Raw genomic sequence first — 24,264 nt, 5'->3', positions numbered from 1 at the left:
TGTGATTTCAACCCAATGATATTTGAGTCATTATCAGTCACTTTCTTCTTCAAGTTCAAACAAAAACCATCTACCAGTTTAACACCTTTTAGAAATTGAAGAAATTCTCGCCTATCTTCAGGATTCAACACGTAAGGAGCATGTGGTTTCATTAACTTTTTATTCTGATCTTCATGTATCCACAATGCGTCCCTAACTCCCATATTCTTCAGATCATGTCTTGCATTAGTAGTGTCTTTGGACTTATCGTTATCAAAGATAGTACCAAGGACACTGTCACATACATTCTTCTCAACATACATAACATCTATGTTGTGTTTTAACTCATTCGTACTCTAGTAATCAAGTTCATAAAAGATGTTTTTTTCCTCCAGTTACTATCCTCCGCACCTCTTTTTCGTTTCAAACCTCCAAACCTCTCATGTTTCCCTGGGACTTGAGGTGGTAGGGAATTAACTTGATCTAAGATATCCCGACAAGTAAACTTTCTTGGAGGACGTCTTCTCTCAACTTTTCTGTTGAATTGAGTATCCTTTCTCCACTGATGATTACTGGCCAAGAATCGTCCATGGCCAACATAAGATGTCTTAGCAATCACTCGGATAAATGATGTATCTTCATTGCATGTAGGACAAGCCTTGTAACCCTGACTACTCCATCCTGACAAACTACTTCGAGTAGAAAAATCATTCACCGTCCACAAAAGGGTCGCACGCATCTTGAACATGTTCTTGTTTCTACCATCCCTAGTTTCCACCCCGTTAATCCACAACTCTTTCAACTCATCCACCAATGGCCTCAAAAATACATCTATGTCCTTACCTGGTGATTTTGGCTCAAGAATAAGAAGAGTCAGCATGAAATAATGGTCCTTCATACAAAGCCAGGGTGGTAGATTATAGTTCATTAACACAACAGGCCACATGTTGTACAATAAACTCATGTGTTCCAAATGGATTAAACCCATCGGCAGCCAAGCCCAGATGAACATTTCTAGGATCTCTTGCAAAATAAGGATGTCTGGTGTTAAAATCCTTCCATGCTAACCCATCAACCGGATGACGCATCATCCCTCTTCTTTCGATCTCCCAGTATGATGCCATGGCATCTCTTCCACTATATGCCTTGAACTGTATAATCTTTTTAATCGAGGAATCAACGGAAAATAACACATCACTTTATGTAGAACATTTTTCCCTTTATTCTTCTCATTTATCCACCTGCTACTCCCACACACCGGACATGAATCTTTAGATACATGCTCATTATAAAATAAGCAGCAATCATATCTACACACATGTACTGATTGGTATCCCAACCCTCATTTACTCAGTTTTTTGAACCTCGTAGTGGGATGCTGGAATTTGTTTTCCTTCAAAAATGCAAACTTTAATAACTTCAGCAATTCATCAAATGTGTTGTTCGGTATTTTCCCCCTCACTTTCAAGTGCATCAACTTAGCTAAAAAGTTAAGCGATGATATCCAATCACAACCCGGATACAACTGAGCTTCAATCTCGTTGAATAACTTGTCATAGTACTGACCCATTCCACTGTTAGCTACTTGGGCATTGTTCGGTAAAAGGAATTCATCAACGATGTCTCACATCTCATCAAAGGGCTCATTCTCATCCACCTCTTCATCAGAAACATCTTCCTCGACTTCCCCATGGTAAATCCACTGTTCATAACACTGTTGGAAACCCCGATCAAATATATGTGCCTAAACGACATCTAAAGTTGGTAGTCTCATATTCATGCATCTGACGCATGGGCATCTTATTCTCCCGTCACAATCCTTGTGTTGTGACGCCATATTCATGAAATTTTGGAGACGATTTCAATCACTGGCACGATTTCTCAATTTTGTCCAACTTTTGTCAATCGCCATCTATTGTAAATATAAGAACATACAATTTTAAAATATTAATTATGTCAATTGGTTGACTTGCTCAGTGAGCATGTTTACCAATTTTATTTTCTTTTATAAAAAAAGTTAAAATGAAATAACATATACATCATTATGATCATGTTGGCACTTAAAAGGTTTTTTTCCATAAGCATACACTAACTTAAACCTTATTCCGACTCTATAAAGACCCTATCCCGACCCCCGACCCTATGAATTCTATCCTGACCCTATTAAGACCATATCCCAACCCCCAACCCTATAAGGACCCTTTCCCAACCCCTGGCCCTATCTCGACCTTATGAACCATATCCCGACCCTATCACAACCCTATAAGGACGCTATCCCGACCCCCGAACCTATAAAGACCCTATCCTATCCCGCGACCCTATGAACCCTATCCCGATCTTATTAAGACCATATCCTGACCCCCGACCCTATAAGGACCCTATCCTAACCCGCGACCCTATCCTAGCCTTATGAACCCTATCCCAACCTTATAAAGACCCTATCTCGACCCCCAAACCTATGAACCCTATCCCGACCCTACAAGGACCCTCTCTTGACCCCCGAACCTATAAAGACCCTATCCCAAGCCCCGACCCTATGAACCCTATCCTGACCCTATTAAGACCATATCCCGAACCCCGAGCCTATGAACTCTATCCCAACCCCCGAAACTATTATAAAGACCCTATCCCGACCCCTGACCCTATGAACCCTATCATGACCCTATTAAGACCATATCCCGACTCTCGAGCCTCTGAACCCTATCTCGACCCTGTAAGGAACCTATCCCTACCCCCAAACCTATAAAGACCCTATCGTGACCCCCAACCCTATGAACCCTATCCCGACCCCCGACCCTATAAACCTTATCCCGACCCTATTAAGACCATATCGCAACCCCCGACCATATAAGGACCCTATCCCGACCCTATTAAGACCATATCCCAACCCTCAACCCTATAAGGACCCTATCCCGACCCTATTAAGACCATATCCCAACCCTCAACCCTATAAGGACCCTCGACCCTATCCTGGACCCCAACCGTATGAACCCTATCTCAGCCCTATTAAGATCATATCCCGACCCCTGACCCTATAAGGACCCTATCCCGACCCCCGACCCTATGAACTCTATCCCGGCCCTATTAAGACCATATCCTGACCCTCGACCCTATAAAGACCCTATCCCAACCCTATAAGGACCCTATCCCGACCCTATAAAGACTCTTTCCTGACCCTCGACGCTATGCTGACCCTATAAATCTACAAAAAAAAATTGGACTACATCTCCCCTATACTAATGACCTAGCCATTTATAAAAGTTAAAAAAAATAATTCAAACAACAAACTATAAGTTTCTTCCTTATCTCCACAACACACAAAAATTTCATAGAACTTACTTCACTAATACATGCAAGTTCATAACCTCCCTTATCACCACAACACACAATGTGTTTCTTAGTACCTACTTCACTATGGATGAATATTTAGAATATTCATACTCATCTAACAATAGTAAATAATAATAATAATAAAACAAGAAATAAGAGACACATACCAATTAATATAATACTCCAAAAGAAAAGGTTTCAAAAATTATATCAATCTATTTTCTCCTAACTAGAAAACAAAGTTAGTAAAACAAAAACAAATTATAACACATATAAAATATATACATAAAACACACATATATATATACACCTCACATACAGATACATAAACACCACACACACCCACACACATGTATATCTATGTACTTATATATGCACACATACATATATATACACATATACATATATATATAGCTACACACGTACACATATATATACATACACACATATACATATATATATATATACACAGAGACACATATATATAAAAAAAAAATTAAAATAGAAACATAAAATAAATAAAACAAAATAATATAAACTGAAAAAACAAAAACATAAAAAAAAATAACATATATATTTATATATAAATAATGGTGGTGGTGGCGCTGGTGTTGTGGAGGAGCGAAGGGACCCGACGAGAGAGAGAGAAAGGGACCAGGTGAAGGGGCGCAACTCCTGGGAGGGCGGAAGGGCACGACTCTTGGGAGGGTTGGAGTGCTGACGAGAGAGAGAGAGGGTCGTGGGCAGAGGTGGTGGCTCGGGGAGAGTCGGAGGGGGTGGCTGATGAGGGGGTTTTGTTTTGAGAAAATTGGGAATGAGGAAGGAGAAGTCGAGGAAGATGATATCAGGGTCACTATTAGCGGTGACACATGTCGTCGCTAATAGCTGTCGTTTTATGTTTTTATTGACGTGGCGACTATTAGCGGCAACACGTGTCGCCGCTAATAGACTTATATATTCATGTTTGTGGGAAATTTCCCATATTTTTGTAGTTTATTTTTTAATTTATTAGTCGCCGCTAATATTAGAAAGTCGCTGCTAATAATATTTTTAATAAAAAAATTAACCCGGTCTAATATCAGCGACGACCACACTTTGTTGCCGCTATAAAAATGTCGCCACTAAAGATCATGTTTCTTGTAGTGAAATTTCTTGTATGTATGTATGTATGTATGTATTTTTTTCTGTTTTGTAAATTGAAATGTGATGATAATATGATAGTTTATGTTTTTATTTATTCAATTTAAATCTGAAATGTGTTTATTTTAAATGTGACAATGGGTTTTTGTTTATTTTCAATATTAATATGTGAAAATTTAAGGTTTTATAATTTTTTTGTTACAAAATCAGATTAGTGATGAAAATGTAAGTATGATTATTGTGTTCTTAATCTATTCATTTGTGTTTATTATTAGAAACTTATATGATATTTTGTTAGTGAACTTAATATAAAAGTTTTCTTAGCAAATTTTAAAATGAATTATGAAATTAATAAGAGAATAAATAAATTAATTGAATTATTAAGAAAAAAATAAATGGTTGTCTTTTAATTTTTATTTTGTGTTTATGTTGTAAATTTGGGTGTTCTGAGTTTTTGTGTGCATGTGTTTTAATTTTTGGGATATAACAAATTTAAGTCGTTATGCTGCCGAAAATTTATTATTTTATTATGATTTTAAAGGTTTGTTTGAGATTTGGAAAACTCAAAAATTTTCAATTTGTGAAAATGTATGTATTTATTATTATATATTTTGATTAGATTATGTTAAATTTGCATTTAGGGTTTATTAGTTTATTTTTAATAAAATAGGGATAGTTATTTTTAATTTATTAAAATTGGTAATATGTATATGTATTTTACTTTTGATAAGTTTGTTAATGTGATGTGTATTTGATGGTGATAATAAAATGTTTTATATTTTTTATGCAATATTGGATAATTGTGATGGGATTAATTTTAATCATGTATCAATAAACTAAGTAGTATAGTCTAGGGTAAGTAATAATTAATTAATTAATTAAATATTTTAAATTTTGATTAGTAAGAAATTAAAATTTAAGATAATAATAATATTATCACTTAATATAGAAAAATTATTAATTTAATTATTAGTAAATAAATTAAGAGTTAAATTGTAAGGTAGATAATTGTTTTTGTTACTATTTAATGTTTAAAATTGGGAAGAATTTTACAATTAAATAAAATTAAGTCATAACTTACTATAAGTGAAATATAAATTAATAATAAAAAATTTTGAATTTTGGTAAGTGATATTACTAGACAGGGTTATAAATAATAAAATGATTAATATTGTATTTGAATTCTACACATCTTTGATTGGACAAATTAATAAGTAACAAAATTTTTAAATAATTTACTATTCGTAGTGAAAATCAGACTCTTAAGAGGAATCAGTGAAGCTATGGTTCCTGATTTTACTGTGCACTTGGAATCAGAAGAGGACGATGACGATGACAATAGTGGAGCTGACGGGGGCGAGGATGAGGACACTAGTCAATATGTGTAGAGTACTTTTTTTATTTCAAGTTTATATTATTATAGACAATGAACAAGTTAATGTGGACTTGCGAGGAAGAGGATCGTGAAGATGCTGATGACGAGGACGATGGTGCAAATGACGGGGGTGGGGATGCTGATGGAGGCGGGAATGATGAGGATAGTACGTTAATAATTTACTAAATTACTTTTAAATTTTCATGTTTAGTAAAGACAATTAACATTAATAGTTCTAATTTAATTTTTATTTTATATCTAATTAAATTAAATAAAATTACTAAATAAATTAAAATTAAAATATAATTTTTTTTAAAAATACCGACACAAAATTGCGTCGGCAAAAATCATTGTTGCCAAAATTAAATTGTCTTTTGCCGACGCAATTTCACGCCACTAGAAATCTGGCTTTTACGGTCATAATTTTACGCCACTAATAAACCTAATTTTTTTTGGCGTAATTTAGGGCACGCAAAGAGGTACATTTTTACCCGCGTAATTTGGCGCTGCCAAAAGTGTTTTTTCCATCAAAGCATTCATATTTTTATCAGCGCAAATTAGCGATGGACTTAAGCCGTCACATTTTCCCAACGCAAAAACACTTAGCCAAAGCCGATCTGACTTTTGCTGCCGCAAATCATGACTTTTGAAATAAAAAACAAACACAAACACAAATCCAAATACATTTATTTTTTTATTTTAAAGACGAAACAAAAAAGTGGTGATTTTCTATGAGAAAACCATCCCTCTATCAATCATACATTAATTTTAATCAATCTACAACAAGAAGTACTAAAAAGATAAAAAGTAGCTGAGTAATTAAAACCTAAGAGCTTTATTATTACAAGCATAATAAATTATTTCTAGAATTTCAATCCAGAACCATGCAACTTCTGCTCAACTAGCGAGTCTAATTTTTTGGCCATCTCTGGTGTCAAATAATTCATCCAATCACCAACCTCACCTCGTCGGAAAAACGTCTTATTTTCCTCGCCGGACGGCTGTTTTCCATTCTTATTAACCAAAAGATTACTCAAATTATCAAAACTACAAAGCTCCAAGATGCGTGACACATCACCGTTGGCCTCTTCTTGGAGAGAGAAAGGAAACCCTAGGAATTCAGCCAACTTTTTCACATGGAAAAATGGCTCTTTTTTCATCTCATCATAGTTCAGAAAAAGTACCTTTTCGGGACTCGCTAAGCTTACTTTCCAGTAACCCAAAGAGTGGTCCCAAAACGGTCCGGACAAGCTAACTCCATTACAGAACTTCTCAAACGATTCTTCCATTGTGTTTTTGGCCCAACTCTCTGGCTTTAACCGGTTGGTGAAATGCCAGAGAGAGACAAAAACGTCCTTGGGATTTCTACAGAGGTAAACGAGTTTGCAAGGCGAGGTCTTGACCGAGTCAGGGAGAGAAACATATGGGAGGTGGGTAGAAAACAGACTAGCACTATCCAAAGTGGCCTTGCGAATAGAAGAAAGATCAGGGATTACGAGCTTACTCTTACTTGTGAGGTAGAGATTAAGTTCTAAAAAGGGCACAAGAACGTGTGGGTTTGTGGTGATTAAAGGGTGGTTGTGTTTGGTGTCCGGGAAAGTTGAGCGGTTGACCAGGGAGAAAATGATGGCCTTGAGCCATGTTGTGCCCGATTTGGGTGTGCTCACAAGGATAACATCGTTGTCGAGCGATTTGAAATATTTTTGGCACGAAAGAACACCTTGAATCTGCCTGGTTGTGTGCCAAAACCCTTGGTATTGATGGAGATAAGAAGCAAGCCAACCCTTTTCTCTTGGTAGAGAAAGAACCAAGTCTTTGAATTCTTGAACGATGTCGTTATCTTGGAGGAATTCGGGCAGATCGGATAGTTGATGATTCTCTTCTTTCGACATGGTAGACATGATAAGAAGAGAGAGATCTTGCAGTATTCCAGAGAAGAGTATATAAATATAATATCTATATATGACTTTGTTGTTTTTGATGTTATGCTGAGGGACCTTATTTATATAAAATGGTACCAAGAGGATGACACCAGTAATTAACCCCAAAACAGTAACACAAAAAAATAATAAATATAAATTAATACAAAAGATTAATTTTTTTTAATGATCAGCCGTACGTAGTTCATATGTATAGCTCTGGCTCGAAATTGATCAGCATTTTTATATACGTTGGAACTTTTGTAATAAAATAAATTATTAAAAATGAAAGGTATGTCTTGAGTCTCCTTTAATCGTAGGAGTCTCTCACATGCATTATTTTTTAACCCCTTCCTTGGGAATAGGAGTGTATACAATATATGGAGGTTCGGCTGTACCTCAAAGGGTGCCCTACTTTTGTGGGGAGATTGAGCAAAGGTCATTTGGACATGCTTGCTTTGTCGCCGTTCGAGCTGCTGGTTGGAATGGCATGTGTTATTTATTTTATTTTTTTTATAAAAATTATATAATAAAATATATATTTTTATTAAATTATTAAGCATCATTTCTTCTCTTATTTTATTTTTTAAGTTGTATTAATTAATATGATGAGAGACATAATGAAAGAGAGAATAACATTTTTTCAGAAAATAAAAGGATACAGTTTTAATCGTACGAGTCTTTTCAAGCAATAGGGTATTTGTGCTATAAATACTCAATGTTTTACATTTATTACAGTTAAATACTTAATTTTTTATTTTTACAGTAAAAATACTCAATGTTCAATATATGTGAAAGATAAATACCTAAAGTTGTTAAAACATTAATTTTTTCAGTACCTTCTATGTTGAAACTGTTAAGCATATTGACTAAGGAGACATTTGTCACTCTATAATTGGTCAATTTCATATTTTTTTTAAAAAATATTTTAAATTAGAAAAATGAATTGGAAAGACATTTTAAAATAATACAAATTTAAATAATACATATTTTGGTAACAAAAATACCTAAATTACAAAGTGATACATATCTGGTAAGTCAACACTTACTACACCAAAATATAGATTTAGTTACATTTGAAAATGTCATTGTTTCTTAGTTTTAGTAACATTTATAATTTTAGTGACATTTGGACCAAATATAAGATATGCCAGTGTGAGTAAAAGTAGAGTGGCATTTGAAAATGTCACTAAAAATAATTAAATAATTTTTTTTATTTATCACTAAATTATTTTTAATAATATATTATAATTTATTTTTTATAGAAAAAAATAATTTTAGTGACATTTTAGAAAAATGTTACTAGTTTGATATTTAACTAAATGTATATATATTATTTGTTTTTAATGTATATTTGTACGCATAAAATAAATCTTACAAATATTTTCAATAATTTAAAAACTTATTATTTCAATAAAATTTATGTATACAAAACATCCCAATAAATAGCTACAAAATAATGCATGTTATTATATTTACAAAAATTAACTAAAACAAAATACATAAGAATAAGCATAGTATACAGTTTTCTTTCTTTTCCAATTTCTTCAAAGAAGTCTTCTAATCTCTTAAATTTATTTTACAATCTGCATAGTCCAAAATGCTAGCTCTCTCCATCAAAGTCATTTCTAGCTGAAGATGTTTTCTCTGCACCACTAAATTGAAACAATACCTGCAATTAATATATCAACTTCCAGTACAGGACATATTCCCAACACTACAATAACCCTAATAGAAGAGGTATTAAAAAAGTAATGTTTTAAAAAATTTAGGTATTTTTACTGCAAAGAAAAATAATTTAGTATTTATCTTTAATATATATTAAACATTGAGTATTTTTGTCGTAAAAATAAAATATTAAGTATTTAACTGTAACAAAAGTAAAACATGGGATATTTATGCCAAATATCTCCTAGCAATATGTAGGAGTTGTAATAGTCCATCTGGAGAGGTCCAAGCCGGTGGTGATATTATGGGCTGTTTTGCACAACTTAGGCAGTGCTGCGGAATACATGACTTAGTCCGCCACTCAATCCACTGACTTCATTTGGTGATTTCGTTGCAATTTTATATTGTGCTTCAACATATTGTTATACATATTTTTGTAATCAATTATCACGTTGTGACGACGTTTTAAACAGATCGAAGTCGAAGACCTAGCTATAGCTTGGTAGATTTCCTAGACTTCTTAGATTGTAATTTTTTTTTTTAGTTAATTTATGTACGCAACAATCTTAGTGAATTGTGATACAAACGTATCACTATACTACCTGCATTTTTCAACAATATTTATGTAAGTCTAGGTAAAACTGTATAATATTGACGATGGCGATCATTGATAACAACACCAACTTGGTTGGACCACATCAGCTTCTAGTTAGGTGATATGTTTGAGAGGTCCATTTTAATTTGTACAGACTCCTTTACAGCATAATAGTTAATAATATCCAAAGTCTGAAATGACGCTTCAATGGAAAACATAGGGGAGAGGACATGTTACTATAAATTTTATTAATGTATGGTAATACAAAAGTGCTTATCCAATCATATTATATATGGGGATCACTTTACTATTTTAAAAATTAAAAAATAATTAAAAAAAAAAAGAAGAGAGAGAACTATATACACTGTAAATTTAATGTTGAAATATTACAAGTGCTATAGCTAATGAGTGAAGCAAAAGACAGAGATGTCATGCACGATAAATTTAATTAATTAATGCATGGTATACAAAGGTGTGCGTACTGACCAGTGACCACTCCACTTTAAAAAATAAAAACAAAGAATTAAATATATTCTGCCAATTTAATATTAGTTAGTGAGTGAAGATCAAAGAGAAAAGAAGACATGTTCAATAAATTTGATTATTTATCTCACAAAAGAAATGACTTAAACATTGACAAACGACACTGATTACAATAATGGAACTTGAACCCAAGAAACAAACTCCCAAAGATAGACACGGACAAAACAACAAATATGGGAAAATTGATCATGACACCCACTGAGAGACACGTAGAAAATCATATTTCCTTTTAAAGATTATACAATCAAGTGACGGTGTTCCAAAATGAATCGGCAACACTACCTATGTGTGCAAACTAAGCGAACGAACAAATCCAACAAAACTGACACAAGCCAAGGTCCCACGGACAAGCCGAGTGATGACCACCATAATTACATAACACAAAACAAAACAAAAAACAGAAACAAGCAAGAATGAACATACTAAGAAAAGAAGGAAAAAAAACAGCGCTACCCCTGGAACACAGCAAAGAAGAACAACACCGCATGACCCCACTTGGACCATCAGCTACATCACCCACGCAACCGACTCCAACACCCCCCCCCCCCCCCAATGGCACTATAAATAGGGGTGGAAATTTCGGTCACAACACGAAATCTACACGAATTATTATGGGTTAGAGTCATGAAAAATAGGTATGGATCAAAATTGAGTCGAACCCAAATGACACAACAATTTTTTGGATTGGGTTAGGGTCAACCTGTGTGATGCGAAATTGACCCGTTTATATTCAGTATATCAATAAAATTATTAGTTTATAGTTAAAATATTATTTATTTTCCATAAAAAAAAAATCTCAAGTAGAAAGAAAACTTCTTAAAAGAATGTAGCACAACTTATAAACACTTGATAATTAATTGATAATAAATATTTTGTTTATTGTATTGATATTTTGTGATAAATTATTAAATTCATTAGTTTTGTTTGTTTGTGGCTTTTTATATATTATATTATTTAAATAAGTCAAATGGATTGATACAATAAAAAAATATTAAGTAAATTAAATATGTGATACTAATCATATATCGATCAATAGGTAATGTTGGATAAGTCTAGTCGACACGTGAGCAAGATGAGTCGAGTTAGGGTTGAGATTTCTGGACATGAAATGTAAACGGGTCGACTTAGGGTTGACTAATTAGATACGCCAATCCACCATAACATGAACACGAACAGGATGCATGATGACACACAATTTAGTTAGCCAAATCACACTAATATTATATGATTCTTTTGCCCTACTATCCTACAGAATTAACACCCTTAATTGCAAGAACAACGTTGCAGACCCTATGTCGCTCATCCCCGAGGTTGCATTGTCGCAAGCACCAGCTCCCCATCCATCGCACCACCTCTGAAAATCCATACCCACAGCCTTGAGATGCCTTCACCACCATCACACCACCCCAATCTACGGCAACCAAAAAGGTGGCTGAAAAAATGGCGCAACAGATGATGCATACCACCACCCACTTCACGAGAGTCAGCAACCTAGCACTTGTAGGATAGATGTCGAGAACCATCGAAGCAAAAGGAAGAAAAGAGACAGAGCCAACAGACCAAAGGGGATACAAGAGTTGGGGTCAACCTCCCCCCCTAGCCCAGACCATTGTGAAGCCAAGGGTTTCTCGACCAAAGCACCCATGCGCAAGGTAAGGCCAGTAGAGAAAAGCCAGCTACCATAGAGGAAGGTCAAGGACTTAAAAGTTAGGGAAGAAACCGTAGCTTTAATGCAATCTTTTTTGCTCTTTTAATTGAGTTTTCCTAAATTGTCAAAGTTACCAATAAATTTTATTATTAGTAAATCAATTGGATATAATAAGGACTATTTTTCAAAATATAAATAAATAAAACCTATAAATATTAGTATATTCAGATGCACATTGTACATCAAGAGTGGAGATAATTTAACTACCATATATTAGGTGTTTACACTCGATGACAGAGTTATTTCTTGGGATTCTAAAATACAAAATATATATATCATACTCAACTGTGAAAGTTGAGTTTATAGCTCTAGCGACTATAAGGAAACGTAAGAATCTCATGTTACATATGTTGGTATTAATTTGAATAAATTAATAATATACATATATATATATCTATACAGCGGAAAGAGGTGGTGGTTTTAAAAATTAATAATATCGAGCTAGGATCAATATATACATACACATTCACTACAAGAAAAATCATTTTTAGAGGCAGAAATATTACCGGCGGACTTTGTCCGCTGATAATGTACAGGTTATTAGCGGCGGAGTACTGGGTCCACCGCTAATAATGTGAAAATTAAATTAAAAAATTAATTTTTTTATTAGCGGCAGACTGACCCATTATTAGCGACAGGGTAGTCCGCCGTTAATTCAATGCCCGGGAAACGAAGAAGAAGGCGTTTCAAAATTTCAAGCGGCGGGTTATTACCGGCGAACTATCCGCTGCTAATAATGTATTACCAACGGAGCTTTTTAATAGAGGCGGAGCCCTGCCGGTAATAATGCTATATATGGGATTCAGTTGGTCATCCCTCCCATTTCTCCTTTTCTCTCTAAATTTTTTTTTCCTATCAGTCCGAGCACCACCACCATCCGCCCCTCCGTCCGAGCCCTGCCGTTTAGTCACCACTCTCCTCTCCCTTGCGTTTCTCATGTTTGTCTCTCTCTCTCTTACTTCGAGCCCTAGTATTGTGAATTTGTTATTAGTTTTGTTTCTTCATCTCTTTCAGATTGGGGTTTCTCCAGCCTTCATCTGAGCTTGCAGCGGCGTTCATTTGAGCTTCCGGCAAAGGTACGGAATAAGTGATTAAAATTGTTGAATTTGAATGATCCTAATCTATGAATTTGTTTTTTTTTTAATCTTTCATATATTTTTTCAAGTTTTTGAAAAAATGTATAATTTACATTTTTTTTCTTCTTGTTTGAGCCTATTGTGTATTCTAAACTGATAATATAACAGGAGTATAATTGAGTGTTATTTTTAAATAAAATATGTGATATGTACATTGTTAGATACCGTACAGAATTCAAGATTTGAATATAGAAATTGAAAAGTTTATTTAATAAATTTTTTTACAATTAATAATAATTAATTAAAAATTACTACATATTTTGTAATAATTTATTTTTTAATTTTTAATTAATTAAATAATAAAAGTTTGATTCAACATTATTTAATTAAATAATTTAATTTAATTTTTTATTAAATAACATTATCTAATTGAATAATTTAATTTAATTTATTAAAAGTATTAAAAATTAATAATGATTAATTAAATAAATAATAAATTATTTAAAGAAATTATTTTAATTTGTTTATTAAATATTATTATCTAATATTAACTATTATTAAAATTTGAATATAGAAATTGAAAAGTTTATTTAATAAAAAAATTTACAATTAATAATGATTAATTAAAAATTACTACATATTTTGTAATAATTTATTTTTTAATTTTTTAATTAATTAAATAATAAAAGTTTGATTCAACATTATTTAATTAAATAATGTAATTTGATTTTTTATTAAATAACATTATCTAATTATATAATTTAATTTAATTTAATAAAAGTGTTAAAAATTAATAATGATTAATTAAATAAATAATAAATTATTTTAAGATTACCTCTTGCAGCCTATCAAGAGTCATAGATTCTTCTTATATAATTAACGATCTTCCTATCGAGTGAAGACTCACAACTTAGCCTTCTCAGTCGTTCCTCAAATACACAAGGAAGTATGTGGGCATGTAAGATTCACTGGTTTGATTATTTAGGCTCTCTAGATGTTCTCAATACATGATATCTAGAGATATTGGAGAAGAGAGAAGGCTATAAAGAGTTCTTGAATTTATCAGGTTTAGAAAAATTTCTATCGATACTTTTGATAAGTCTGAATCAACTAAATTTAAAAAGAATTGCATCTTTATAGACTTATAAAGATAATAAAACAATTTTATTTTCTTTTAATTTTGTTAATTTTAATTGATCTCTCATGTCTTTATTTTAATCAAATTAAAATAATAATTAAATAAACAAATAATATTTGAAACTCAAAATTCAAATTTGAGGGATACATGGCACTATAAGTGGCGCCACTTAGCTGTGTCTCTAATTTTTCTTATTTGTTTGTTCATTAAGATAATATATTTATTCTTAAATATAATATAAATATTATTTCAAAAATAAATAATTGCTAAATTTAAAATTAACCTTATCTTAATTTATTAGTTTAAATAATTATATTATACTAAGATAATATTAATTTCAATTACTAATATAAAGTTTTCAAATAAAACTAATTAGTCTAATAATTAATTAATTTCACATAATTATCACTTAGCCCGGAAAAATTAATTCATTTGCAATTTAGTCATTTTCTCAATTAATATTGCCTGTGACATCTTTACCCTTGACAGTGTAGGACAGAGGCGACTCGAGGACCATGCACCTATAATACTAAGATCCAATAAACTATACTACTAATTAAACTCTTTAATTAAATAATATTATTTATTAATTCCATTAGTACTCCACTATAAATATGGAATTGCACTCTTAGTAATTATAAAATTATATTACAAAGTATTCTCTTGTAGTCCACTAATATAATCAATATATGTAGTTGTGTCTCCATTTATTGTTTCGTTAATAAGAACGAGTCAAGAATTACCATTTTACTCTTCTAAACCTATTGTTCCTCAAGTACCATTAATTCACCCGTGAATAATTAATCTATAATCAAATTATAGATTTGAGTTCAATAACTATTCTATCCCAGAATTAACCCTTAATTGAACTAATATAAGATCCGTTAGGAAAGCATGAATTCCATTATTATAAAATCATGTTCCCAGCCATTCAAGATATTTAATCTCCAAAACAAAATTCACTAGCCTCATTAATTTAGACCTTAATAACGAATGAATCAAAAGATCCAATAAACATTGTTACACCCAGATTTCGAGCTTTGAGAATTGTGATCTCGAAAGCTGGATTCGTCAGGTGTGAGCTCGCAATGTCTAGAATACGTGTTCGCAATTTAGGTGCTGAATCTTCATAGTTGGTGGCAACCTCGAAGATGGGTGACCTCGAAGTCCTTATAAGCTCGAAAGACAGGCATCGGAAGGCGTCCATTCTCGGGTGGCCTCGAATCAAGAGTTCTGAGCCTGACATGAGTGTGAGCTCAAAACAATGTGGTCTTGGAGAGAATAATGTAACTCGAAAGTTGCTCAGAGACCTAGATAGGCATGATGCTGATGGTGCTGGTTGCTGATTTTGAACAGCCTAGTGAGCCACTTGAAGAGACGTGGTCTACATTTATTATTGTAACTTCCCTATAATAAAGGGATATTTATTAGTCACTTGTACGCCCCTAGTATTTAGGTGACGTTTCCTTGTATATAGGAGTTACAGGCTTTAAAGCCATTAAATTTATTAATATACGGGATAACTTCCCTGAATGTGTGGGATAGTATCCTGAAACTTCCTCTATAAATAGAGAAGTCATGTATCTTTGAAGAGGACCAAAATTTTGTGATCTTGAGAGAAACTCTGGAGAATTCATCTCTGAAGAATTTCCAGAAATTTCCTAAGTTCTAATAACAAGGACTCGTGGACTAGGCAAAGTTAACTGCCGAACCACGTAAAAAATCCTCCTTGTTTTATTGTACTTTTCTGGCCATAATTCTTTACTGTTTACGTGCTCTACATTTTAAGTTGACGAAAAACGGCGTCAACAGTTTGGTGCTTTCATTGAGAGCCTTAAGCAGTGTGATCCCTGAACAATTATGGCTGCAAATGATCAAAACATACCTGAGGAAAACTATCCAAGACGCCCTGGGAAGCAGCCAATGGTAAACCCAGATACTGAAGAGAGAAGCGAGTCCTCCGATTCTCGGGGACCTCCAACACCTCCAAGGGATAAGGATATGTACTACAATCCTGAACGGACGTTCCCATTGTGGAACTTGAAAACCGACAGCTGAAAAAACAATTGGTTGAAGCTAATAAGTGGAATGAGGAGTTGGCTAGGTTAGCCGTAGAGGCTCAGGCGGCTCAGCCCCCACCTCCGCGCGAAAACCAAGCCCTTCCTCCGAGGGATGTGCATGTTCCTCCTCTCAGGCCTCGTGGACGTCCACGAAAAAATGCTGCCACAAGGAGGCCAAAGCAACCTCCGGCACCAGCAGAGCCATCCGCTCCCTCGAGACCCTAGAGAAGTACCCGAGCTAGGGCCCCGGTTAATTCAACTGCGGAGGTACCGGAGGGAACTGGGAATGACCGAGCCCCTACAGAGGCTCGGACTCAAATCCCTGGTAACACGCAGAATGCAACCGACCCGTCTCGGGAAAACTCCGGGCCATTTAGGCCTCGAAATGGGTGGCAGCCACCTTCACCCATACGCTTCCCGCCATCACCTATGAGATACCCTTCACTGCCTCGCAAGAATGCTCAACCAGCTCGTGATGATGAGGAGAGATGTGCGGGAAGGAGGCAAGGGAATAGAGAAGCCTTCAGGGAGCGAAGAGGCACTCAATCTACGAGAAGTCAGATGTCTTGGTCTCGCACTGCAGAGACGAGGCAGCATGAAAGAGACCCTTCTCGAAATAATCATGCGACGAGTCTTACCAGTGATGACTCAGGAGATACTAGATCAGTCAGTATGTATGATCGAGGTCTAAAGAACACTGGGAACCACAAGAATCGATCCGACCTGCGGGAACACTTGAATCAGAATCGGGGTAATGTTAACCCGTCGAACCAGGACCTGAGGGATCGCCTAAATGGGTGAAAAGATCCCTTGCGGAGGCGCGAGCCTGGAATTTTGATCAGCGACAACCAATTTCAGGCAAGACCCCTCGCGGACCCGGTCCAGGAAAGAATTGGTCAGTTGGAAAAAGCCTTCAGACTTTTGCAAAATGAGCAAGATCGGGGGCGGCATGAGGAATCTGACGAGGAGCTCGAACTGTTCGCTCCCCATATTTCCAATACTCTGTTTCCTCAAGGATTTCAGATCCCTCATGTCCTAAATTTTGAGGGAAAGCCCGACCCATACAGCCATCTGAGTACATTCAACACCATAATGAGAGCAAGTAACGTGGGATACGAGCTCAGATGCATGTTATTTCCAGCATCACTAATGGGACCAGCCAAGAGCTGGTTCGAGAAACATAAAAGACATTCAATCACTTCTTGGGATCAGCTATCAAAGGACTTCAAGAAGCAGTTCAGAGCCATGATGGGGGTTAGACCTAAAGCATAAACTCTGACTAACGTTCGGCAGCAGCCAGGCGAGACATTAAAAAGTTACCTTACGAGGTTTAACTTGGAAGTTGCCCGTGCTCGAAATGTGGACGACAGTAGTCATCTAATGGTTGTCCAGGCTGGAGTAATGCCAGGAAGTGCTCTCTAGGACGATATGCAAAGAAAACCGGTGAAGTCCCTAACTGATTTAATAAACGAGCTCAGAGGTTTGTCAATGTAGAGGAAGCGAGGTCGACACTGAATGTGACCTCCCAGCCCGTAGCTACAACGATAAACGTAAACTCTACCTCGACCTCGGCGGACCCACCAGCCTCAAAGCCTACTGCGGAAAACCCTTCCAAGAGAAAGAAGAACGAAGGGAGTAACCCCGAGGCCGAAGGGGGAAAGAAGAAGAAGGGGGAGAGATATTTCTCTGTATACAAAGTGTACAACGAGCTCAACGAGTTTTGGGAGAACATATACCTGGCCAATGAAAACCAGGTCCCCTTCAGGCATCCAGACCCCATGAGAAATCAAAAGTCCAAGAGGGACTCCAGCAAATATTGTCGATTTCACTGAGATACCGGGCACACTACTGATGAGTGCCGACAGTTGAAAGACGAGATCGAAGGATTGATCTCGAGAGGCTATTTCAGACAATATGTCAAAAACCATAATATTAATCAGGCGTCTACAAGCCAGAGGCCAGCTGCGCCACAACCTACACAAAACAACCATTTCCGAGCAAGGGAAGAAGATAGGCCCCCTCCAATTGATGGAGAAAACGTGATAGCCATCTCAGGAGGGCCTCATCTCGCAGGTATGGGCAGGAATGCCCAAAAAAGATATGTAAACGAGCTAAAGACTGGGGACGGGTCTCCTTATGAACCCGAACCTAGAGCTCCAAAAAGCCAAAAGATTGAGTCTCAACCAATAACCTTTACTAAGGATGACGCGTCCCATGTTCAGTTTCCTCACCATGACCCACTGGTCATCACTCTCCAGCTGGCGAATAAGAGAGTTCACCGAGTTCTCATAGACAATGGGAGCTCAGTGAACATTCTTTATAAGGCCACCTTAGAGAAAATGGGACTCACTCTTCGCGACCTGAAAGCATGTGCGACAACACTGTATGGTTTTTCAGGAGAAGGAACAGCTTGCATGGGGTCCATCGAACTCCCCATAACCTTGGGAGACTACCCAGTCTCAACAACCAAGATGATGGAGTTCGTAGTAGTAGACCTACCTTCGGCCTACAACGTGCTGCTTGGAAGACCCGCCCTAGTAGGGCTGGGGGCAGTCTCGTCTGTGAGGCATCTGGCCATTAAGTTCCCAACTCCTAGTGGCATCAGGACGCTGAAGGGAGACCAGTTGGCTGGAAGGGAATGCTATAACATTTCCTTAAGGGGAAAGAAACAGACGAGCGCACAGGCACTCGTCATTATTCAAAATAAAGATGGGACGATCTTGGAGATAGATGAAGAAATCGACCCAGGGGTGGAGGAGAAAGCTGACCTCCAACCATTAGAAGAGCTCGAAGAAGTCAAGCTCGAAGAGTCAGATCCTTCCAAAACGATAAAGGTCGGGAAACAGCTCTAGGAGGAAACTAAATAGCAATTAATTTGCTTCTTGAAGAAAAACCAGGATGTCTTCGCGTGGTCACATTCGGACATGGTAGGAATAAGTCCGAACATAGTGAGCCACGTGCTAAATATCGATAAAAGCTTCCCACCGAAGCAACAAAAGCGAAGACAACTGGACAACGATAGGAAAAAGGCACTGAAAGAGGAGGTCGACAGGTTAATCTGATTAGGGATGCTTTTTACCCCGATTGGGTGGCTAATCTGGTACTGGTTCCGAAGCCCAATGGGACATGGCGAACTTGCATCGACTATTCGGATCTCAATAAGGCCTGTCCGAAAGACTGTTTTCCCTTACCACGGATTGACCAGCTCGTGGATGCCACGGCAGGGCATGGATTGATGTCATTCATGGATGCCTATTCTGGATATAACCAGATTGCCATGCATGCCCCTAACCAGGAACATACGAGCTTCATAAAGGACAAAGGGCTATATTGTTATAATGTCATGCCATTCGGGCTAAAAAACGCTGGGGCCAAATACCAGCAACTCGTGAACATGATGTTTTCGGAGAAAATAGGAAACAATATGGAGGTTTATGTTGACGACATGTTAGTCAAGTCCCAACTTAACCATAACCATGTTGACAATCTCGAAGAATGCTTTGCAGTGCTCCGGAAGTATAACATGAAGCTTAACCCTCAGAAATGCTCTTTTGGGGTATCATCAGGAAAATTCCTGGGTTTCATTGTAAACGCTCATGGAATAGAAGCTAACCCAGACAAGATCCAAGCCCTGATCGACATGCCCTCACCTTGAAGACACAAATATGTCCAAAGTTTGACCGGCAGGATGGCGGCACTAAGTAGGGTTATCTCGAAATCTATAGACCGTTGTCTTCCGTTTTTCAACCTATTGAGGGGAGGCAAAAAATTTGAATGGACGGAAGAGTGCGAGCTGGCCTTCCAGGAGCTTAAAAAGCACCTCGCAGAACCCCTCATCTTATCAAAACCTATTATGGGAGAAGTGCTATACTTATATCTTGCCACTACCGAGCACGCAATAAGTGCAGTGCTCGTGCGAGAGGAAGAGAAGGTGCAGAGGTCTGTATATTACATCAGTAAAAGATTACTGGGGGCAGAGTCGAGATACCCCTTGATGGAAAAGCTAGCTCTCAGCTTAATCCATCCATCTCAAAAAATTCGACCCTACTTTCAGGCACACCCCATCCATGTATTAACTGATCAACCACTAAGACGAGTCTTGTCTAAGCCAGAAGCTTCAGGACGACTTCTTAAATGGGCGGTTGAACTCAGGCAATTCGAGATCACCTACCACCCAAGGACGACCATTAGGGCATAGGCCCTGGCAGACTTTATAGTGGAATGTACTGGCATGACCAACGACGAAGTTATAACCCCGGCCCACGAGCTGTGGAAACTTTACGTCGACGGGTCATCTAATGAAAATGGATCGGGGGCAGGGGTCATTTTGATCACTCCCACAGGAAGTAGATTTCATTCTGCCTTAAGATTCGACTTCAACGCATCGAATAACGAGGCCAAATATGAGGCCTTACTGGCGGGACTACGTATAGCCAAGGAGCTCAAAGCTAAAGCAATACATTGCTACAGCGACTCTCAGCTGGTGGTTAACCAAATTTTGGGAGAATACCAGGCTCGTGGCACGAAAATGGCAGCTTACTTAGAAAAGGCAAAGTTAGCATTGGAACATTTCAAGTTTTATGCGACCGAACAGGTTCCCTGAGAGCAGAACTCGAATGCAGATGCCTTAGCTCAGCTCGCTACTTCCATCGAAAATGATGAGCTAAATGTTGTGCCAATTGAACATCTCTCGACACCTAGTATTAACGAGCCAGAGCAAGAAGACGTATGTATGATTGATTCCGAACCTACCTGGATGACCCCGATAGTCGAATATCTCGAGGCCGGCGTCCTTCCGAAAGATCGGAACCAGGCTCGAAAGTTAATGTATCAAATCCCCTGTTACACCATTTTGGATGGAAAGTTGTATAGAAGGGGATATTCCATGCCATTACTTCGGTGTGTGACTCCACCCGAGGCCAAGAAGATCATTGAAGAAATTCACGAAGGGTTCTGTGGAGACCATACTGGGGGGCATAGCCTGTCCAAGAAAATCATACACCAAGGTTATTTCTGGCCTACCATCAAATCGGATTCTTTCGAATACGTAAAGAAGTGTGATAAGTGCCAGCGATTCGCCACAATTCATCGAGCTCCACCATCCGAGCTGACAATGATGACTTCCCCATGGCCATTTGCGGTATGGGGAATCGACCTCATAGGCTCTCTTCCAACTGGCAAGGGCGGAGTGAAGTATGCTGTAGTTGCCGTAGACTACTTCACAAAGTGGACAGAAGCAGAGCCATTAGCAACTATAACTTCCAAAAAAGTCCTTGACTTTGTAGTGAAGAACATTGTATCCCGATATGGGATGTCGAGGAAACTTGTGTTCGACAACGGAACCCAGTTCGATAGCGATTTGTTCACCAACTTTTGCGAAAAAAATGGAATAATAAAAAGTTTTTCGTCAATAGCTCATCCCCAGGAGAATGGCCAAGTCGAAGTTGTAAACAAAACTCTCAAGAGTTCGCTGAAGAAAAAGTTAGAAGAAGCAAAAGGACGGTGGCCCGAAGAATTGCCCCAAGTCTTATGGGGATATAGGACTACGGCCCGAACATCGACAGGACATATCCCGTTCTCTCTGGCGTACGGTTGCGAGGCTATGTTGCCAGTTGAGGTCGAAATCCCAACGATTCGAGCCCACGCTTACGATCAAGCCTCGAACCACACCCAGCTCGAAGAAACCCTAGACCTGATCGAAGAAAGAAGAAACGAAGCTCCGCTGAGAAACGCTGCATACCAACAGTGAGCTACCAGGTACTTCAACAAGAGGGTTCGGGATCGAAAATTCGGTGTGGGAGATTTGGTGCTAAGGCGTGTATTTTTGGCAACGTGAGATCCAGCAGCTGGCGTGCTCAGGCCAAATTGGGAAGGACCCTACCAGATAGGGTCAGTCATCTGATCCGGTGTCTACAAGCTAGCAAGATTGGATGGGAGCCTAATACCGCGAGCATGGAACGGAGAGCACCTAAGACCTTACTATCAATAGTGTAGGAAGGATGTTGCCTATAACCATGCTTGTCTATTTATACTGTTTTGCCTACTTTTGGATTTTATCAAATAAAGAGTTATTTCGTCTGATATGGTTTATTTTTGTAATCTCTCTTAATCTAATAACCTATGGTCACATTCATAGGATATTAAGGGGGCATCATTGGTATATATAAATACCACTAGCTTGAAAAATAAAGTTACATATACGAAATACATACAAGTGTTTGGATGTAACCAAATGCGCGAGCTTAGATAGTTTGGACATAACCGAATTATCAAAAACATACAAGTGTTTGGATGTAACCAAATGTGTGAGCTTAGATAGTTTGGATGTAACCAAATTATCAAAAGATAAAAATGTTTGGATGTAACTAAATATGCGAACTAGACTAAAAAGATAAGTGTGTGGATTACAAACCAAACACGACCTTAACAGGTTTGGAGCAAACCAGCTAAAACTAATCAACGATAAGTTGGAACATAAACCCACTTCGAGTTAAGTCGAGATCGAGGCTGGAGTCTCTTATAAAACAAATAGTTTCGAACTCATAACCTCTGAAAAATAACCGAGGACGAGAAAAAGTAACTAAAAAAATAAGATATAACTAAACCATTTGCATTACACACCATACAAGTACTTTCGGGTTCATGGTTAAAGTAATATCCGACCTTGATGAATAACGAGATCGGAAGCGGATAATTCGAGCAAACTGTGCATGAATGCATTGAACCTCGAGACTAAATCCAAACCATGTTTGTGCGAATAAACAAACATACGTGATTCTTTAATATAAAATGTGAAAAATATTTCGAATCAAGAAATGTAAAGCATATATATTAAAAGAAAAGAAAAAGAAATTGTATCAGCCCTACGGGCATAAATTAAAGCAATTAAAAAAATAAAGGGACGCAGCCCCGAGGTGAGATTCAAGAAGGAGTAGTTTCCTTGGCCTTCTCAGCACCAGCAGCACTAGACTCCTCAGGACGAATAGCATGACTATCCTTCTGAGCAGCCTCTTGAGCGACCTCCCGAGCAGCCTCCTCTGCCTCAAGCCGAGCATTCCACTTATCTAGGAGCTTTTCCTCGAGAGGGCCTAGGAAGCTGGTATCGAGGTCGTCATTGTTGGCCCATATTCTGTACATAGCCAGATCAACCGCCTGGTCTTTCTTCTCTTTGTACTCGACAAGGAGGCGAGCCTTTTCACCCTCAATTATGTCAAAAGTGGCGGCCTTGTCTTCTTCGAGCTTTTTATTAGCCTCCTTGAGTCGAGCGTTCTCCTTCTCAAGTTCCGCGAGCTTAGCTTTCTCCTTCTCAAGCTCTGCAAGCCTAGCATTCTGCTTCTCAAGCTCGGATGCCTTGGCCTTAAGCTCCTCAGCTCCTGCCTCAAGCTTTGCCTTTGCTGCCCTTAGTTCATCACTCAGTTTGAGTTGAAGATCCTTCACCTCCTGAGCATAGGATTTGCTTGAGTGGATCTCGTTATTCAACTTATAGTTGAGCTGAGTAGAAATAGCAAGAGTCTAGCATACAAAAAAAATCAACATTAGCATACGGACTGTCTATAAATATAGCTAATGGCGAGAAAAGAAAACTTACCGCGGCGGCAAGCTCGACACTCTTCTCGTAGAGTGTGTTTCAGTCTCGGGCGTTGTTCAAAAATTGCCATTGAGGAGCATCAAAACTGCTAAAGCTCTGGCCCACTCGGGACAAGACGTCCGAGCCCAGCGTAGCCCCATGGGAC

General features: G+C 37.3%; 1 protein-coding gene across 1 annotated transcript; it reads right to left on the bottom strand.

The window, feature by feature from the left end:
* Positions 1-6,485: 6,485 nt before the first annotated feature.
* Positions 6,486-7,912, bottom strand: LOC133822872 (cytosolic sulfotransferase 12-like). Its single transcript, XM_062255333.1, has one exon. It carries the CDS (start codon positions 7,723-7,725, stop codon positions 6,688-6,690), a length of 1,038 nt encoding a protein of 345 aa, XP_062111317.1. The 5' UTR covers positions 7,726-7,912; the 3' UTR covers positions 6,486-6,687.
* Positions 7,913-24,264: the final 16,352 nt, after the last annotated feature.

This window comes from Humulus lupulus, chromosome 3, assembly GCF_963169125.1.
Source record: "Humulus lupulus chromosome 3, drHumLupu1.1, whole genome shotgun sequence".
Taxonomy (NCBI): Eukaryota; Viridiplantae; Streptophyta; class Magnoliopsida; order Rosales; family Cannabaceae; genus Humulus; species Humulus lupulus.
The sequence above is the reverse complement of the archived record's forward strand: the minus strand, read 5'-3'. Positions and strand labels throughout refer to the sequence as shown.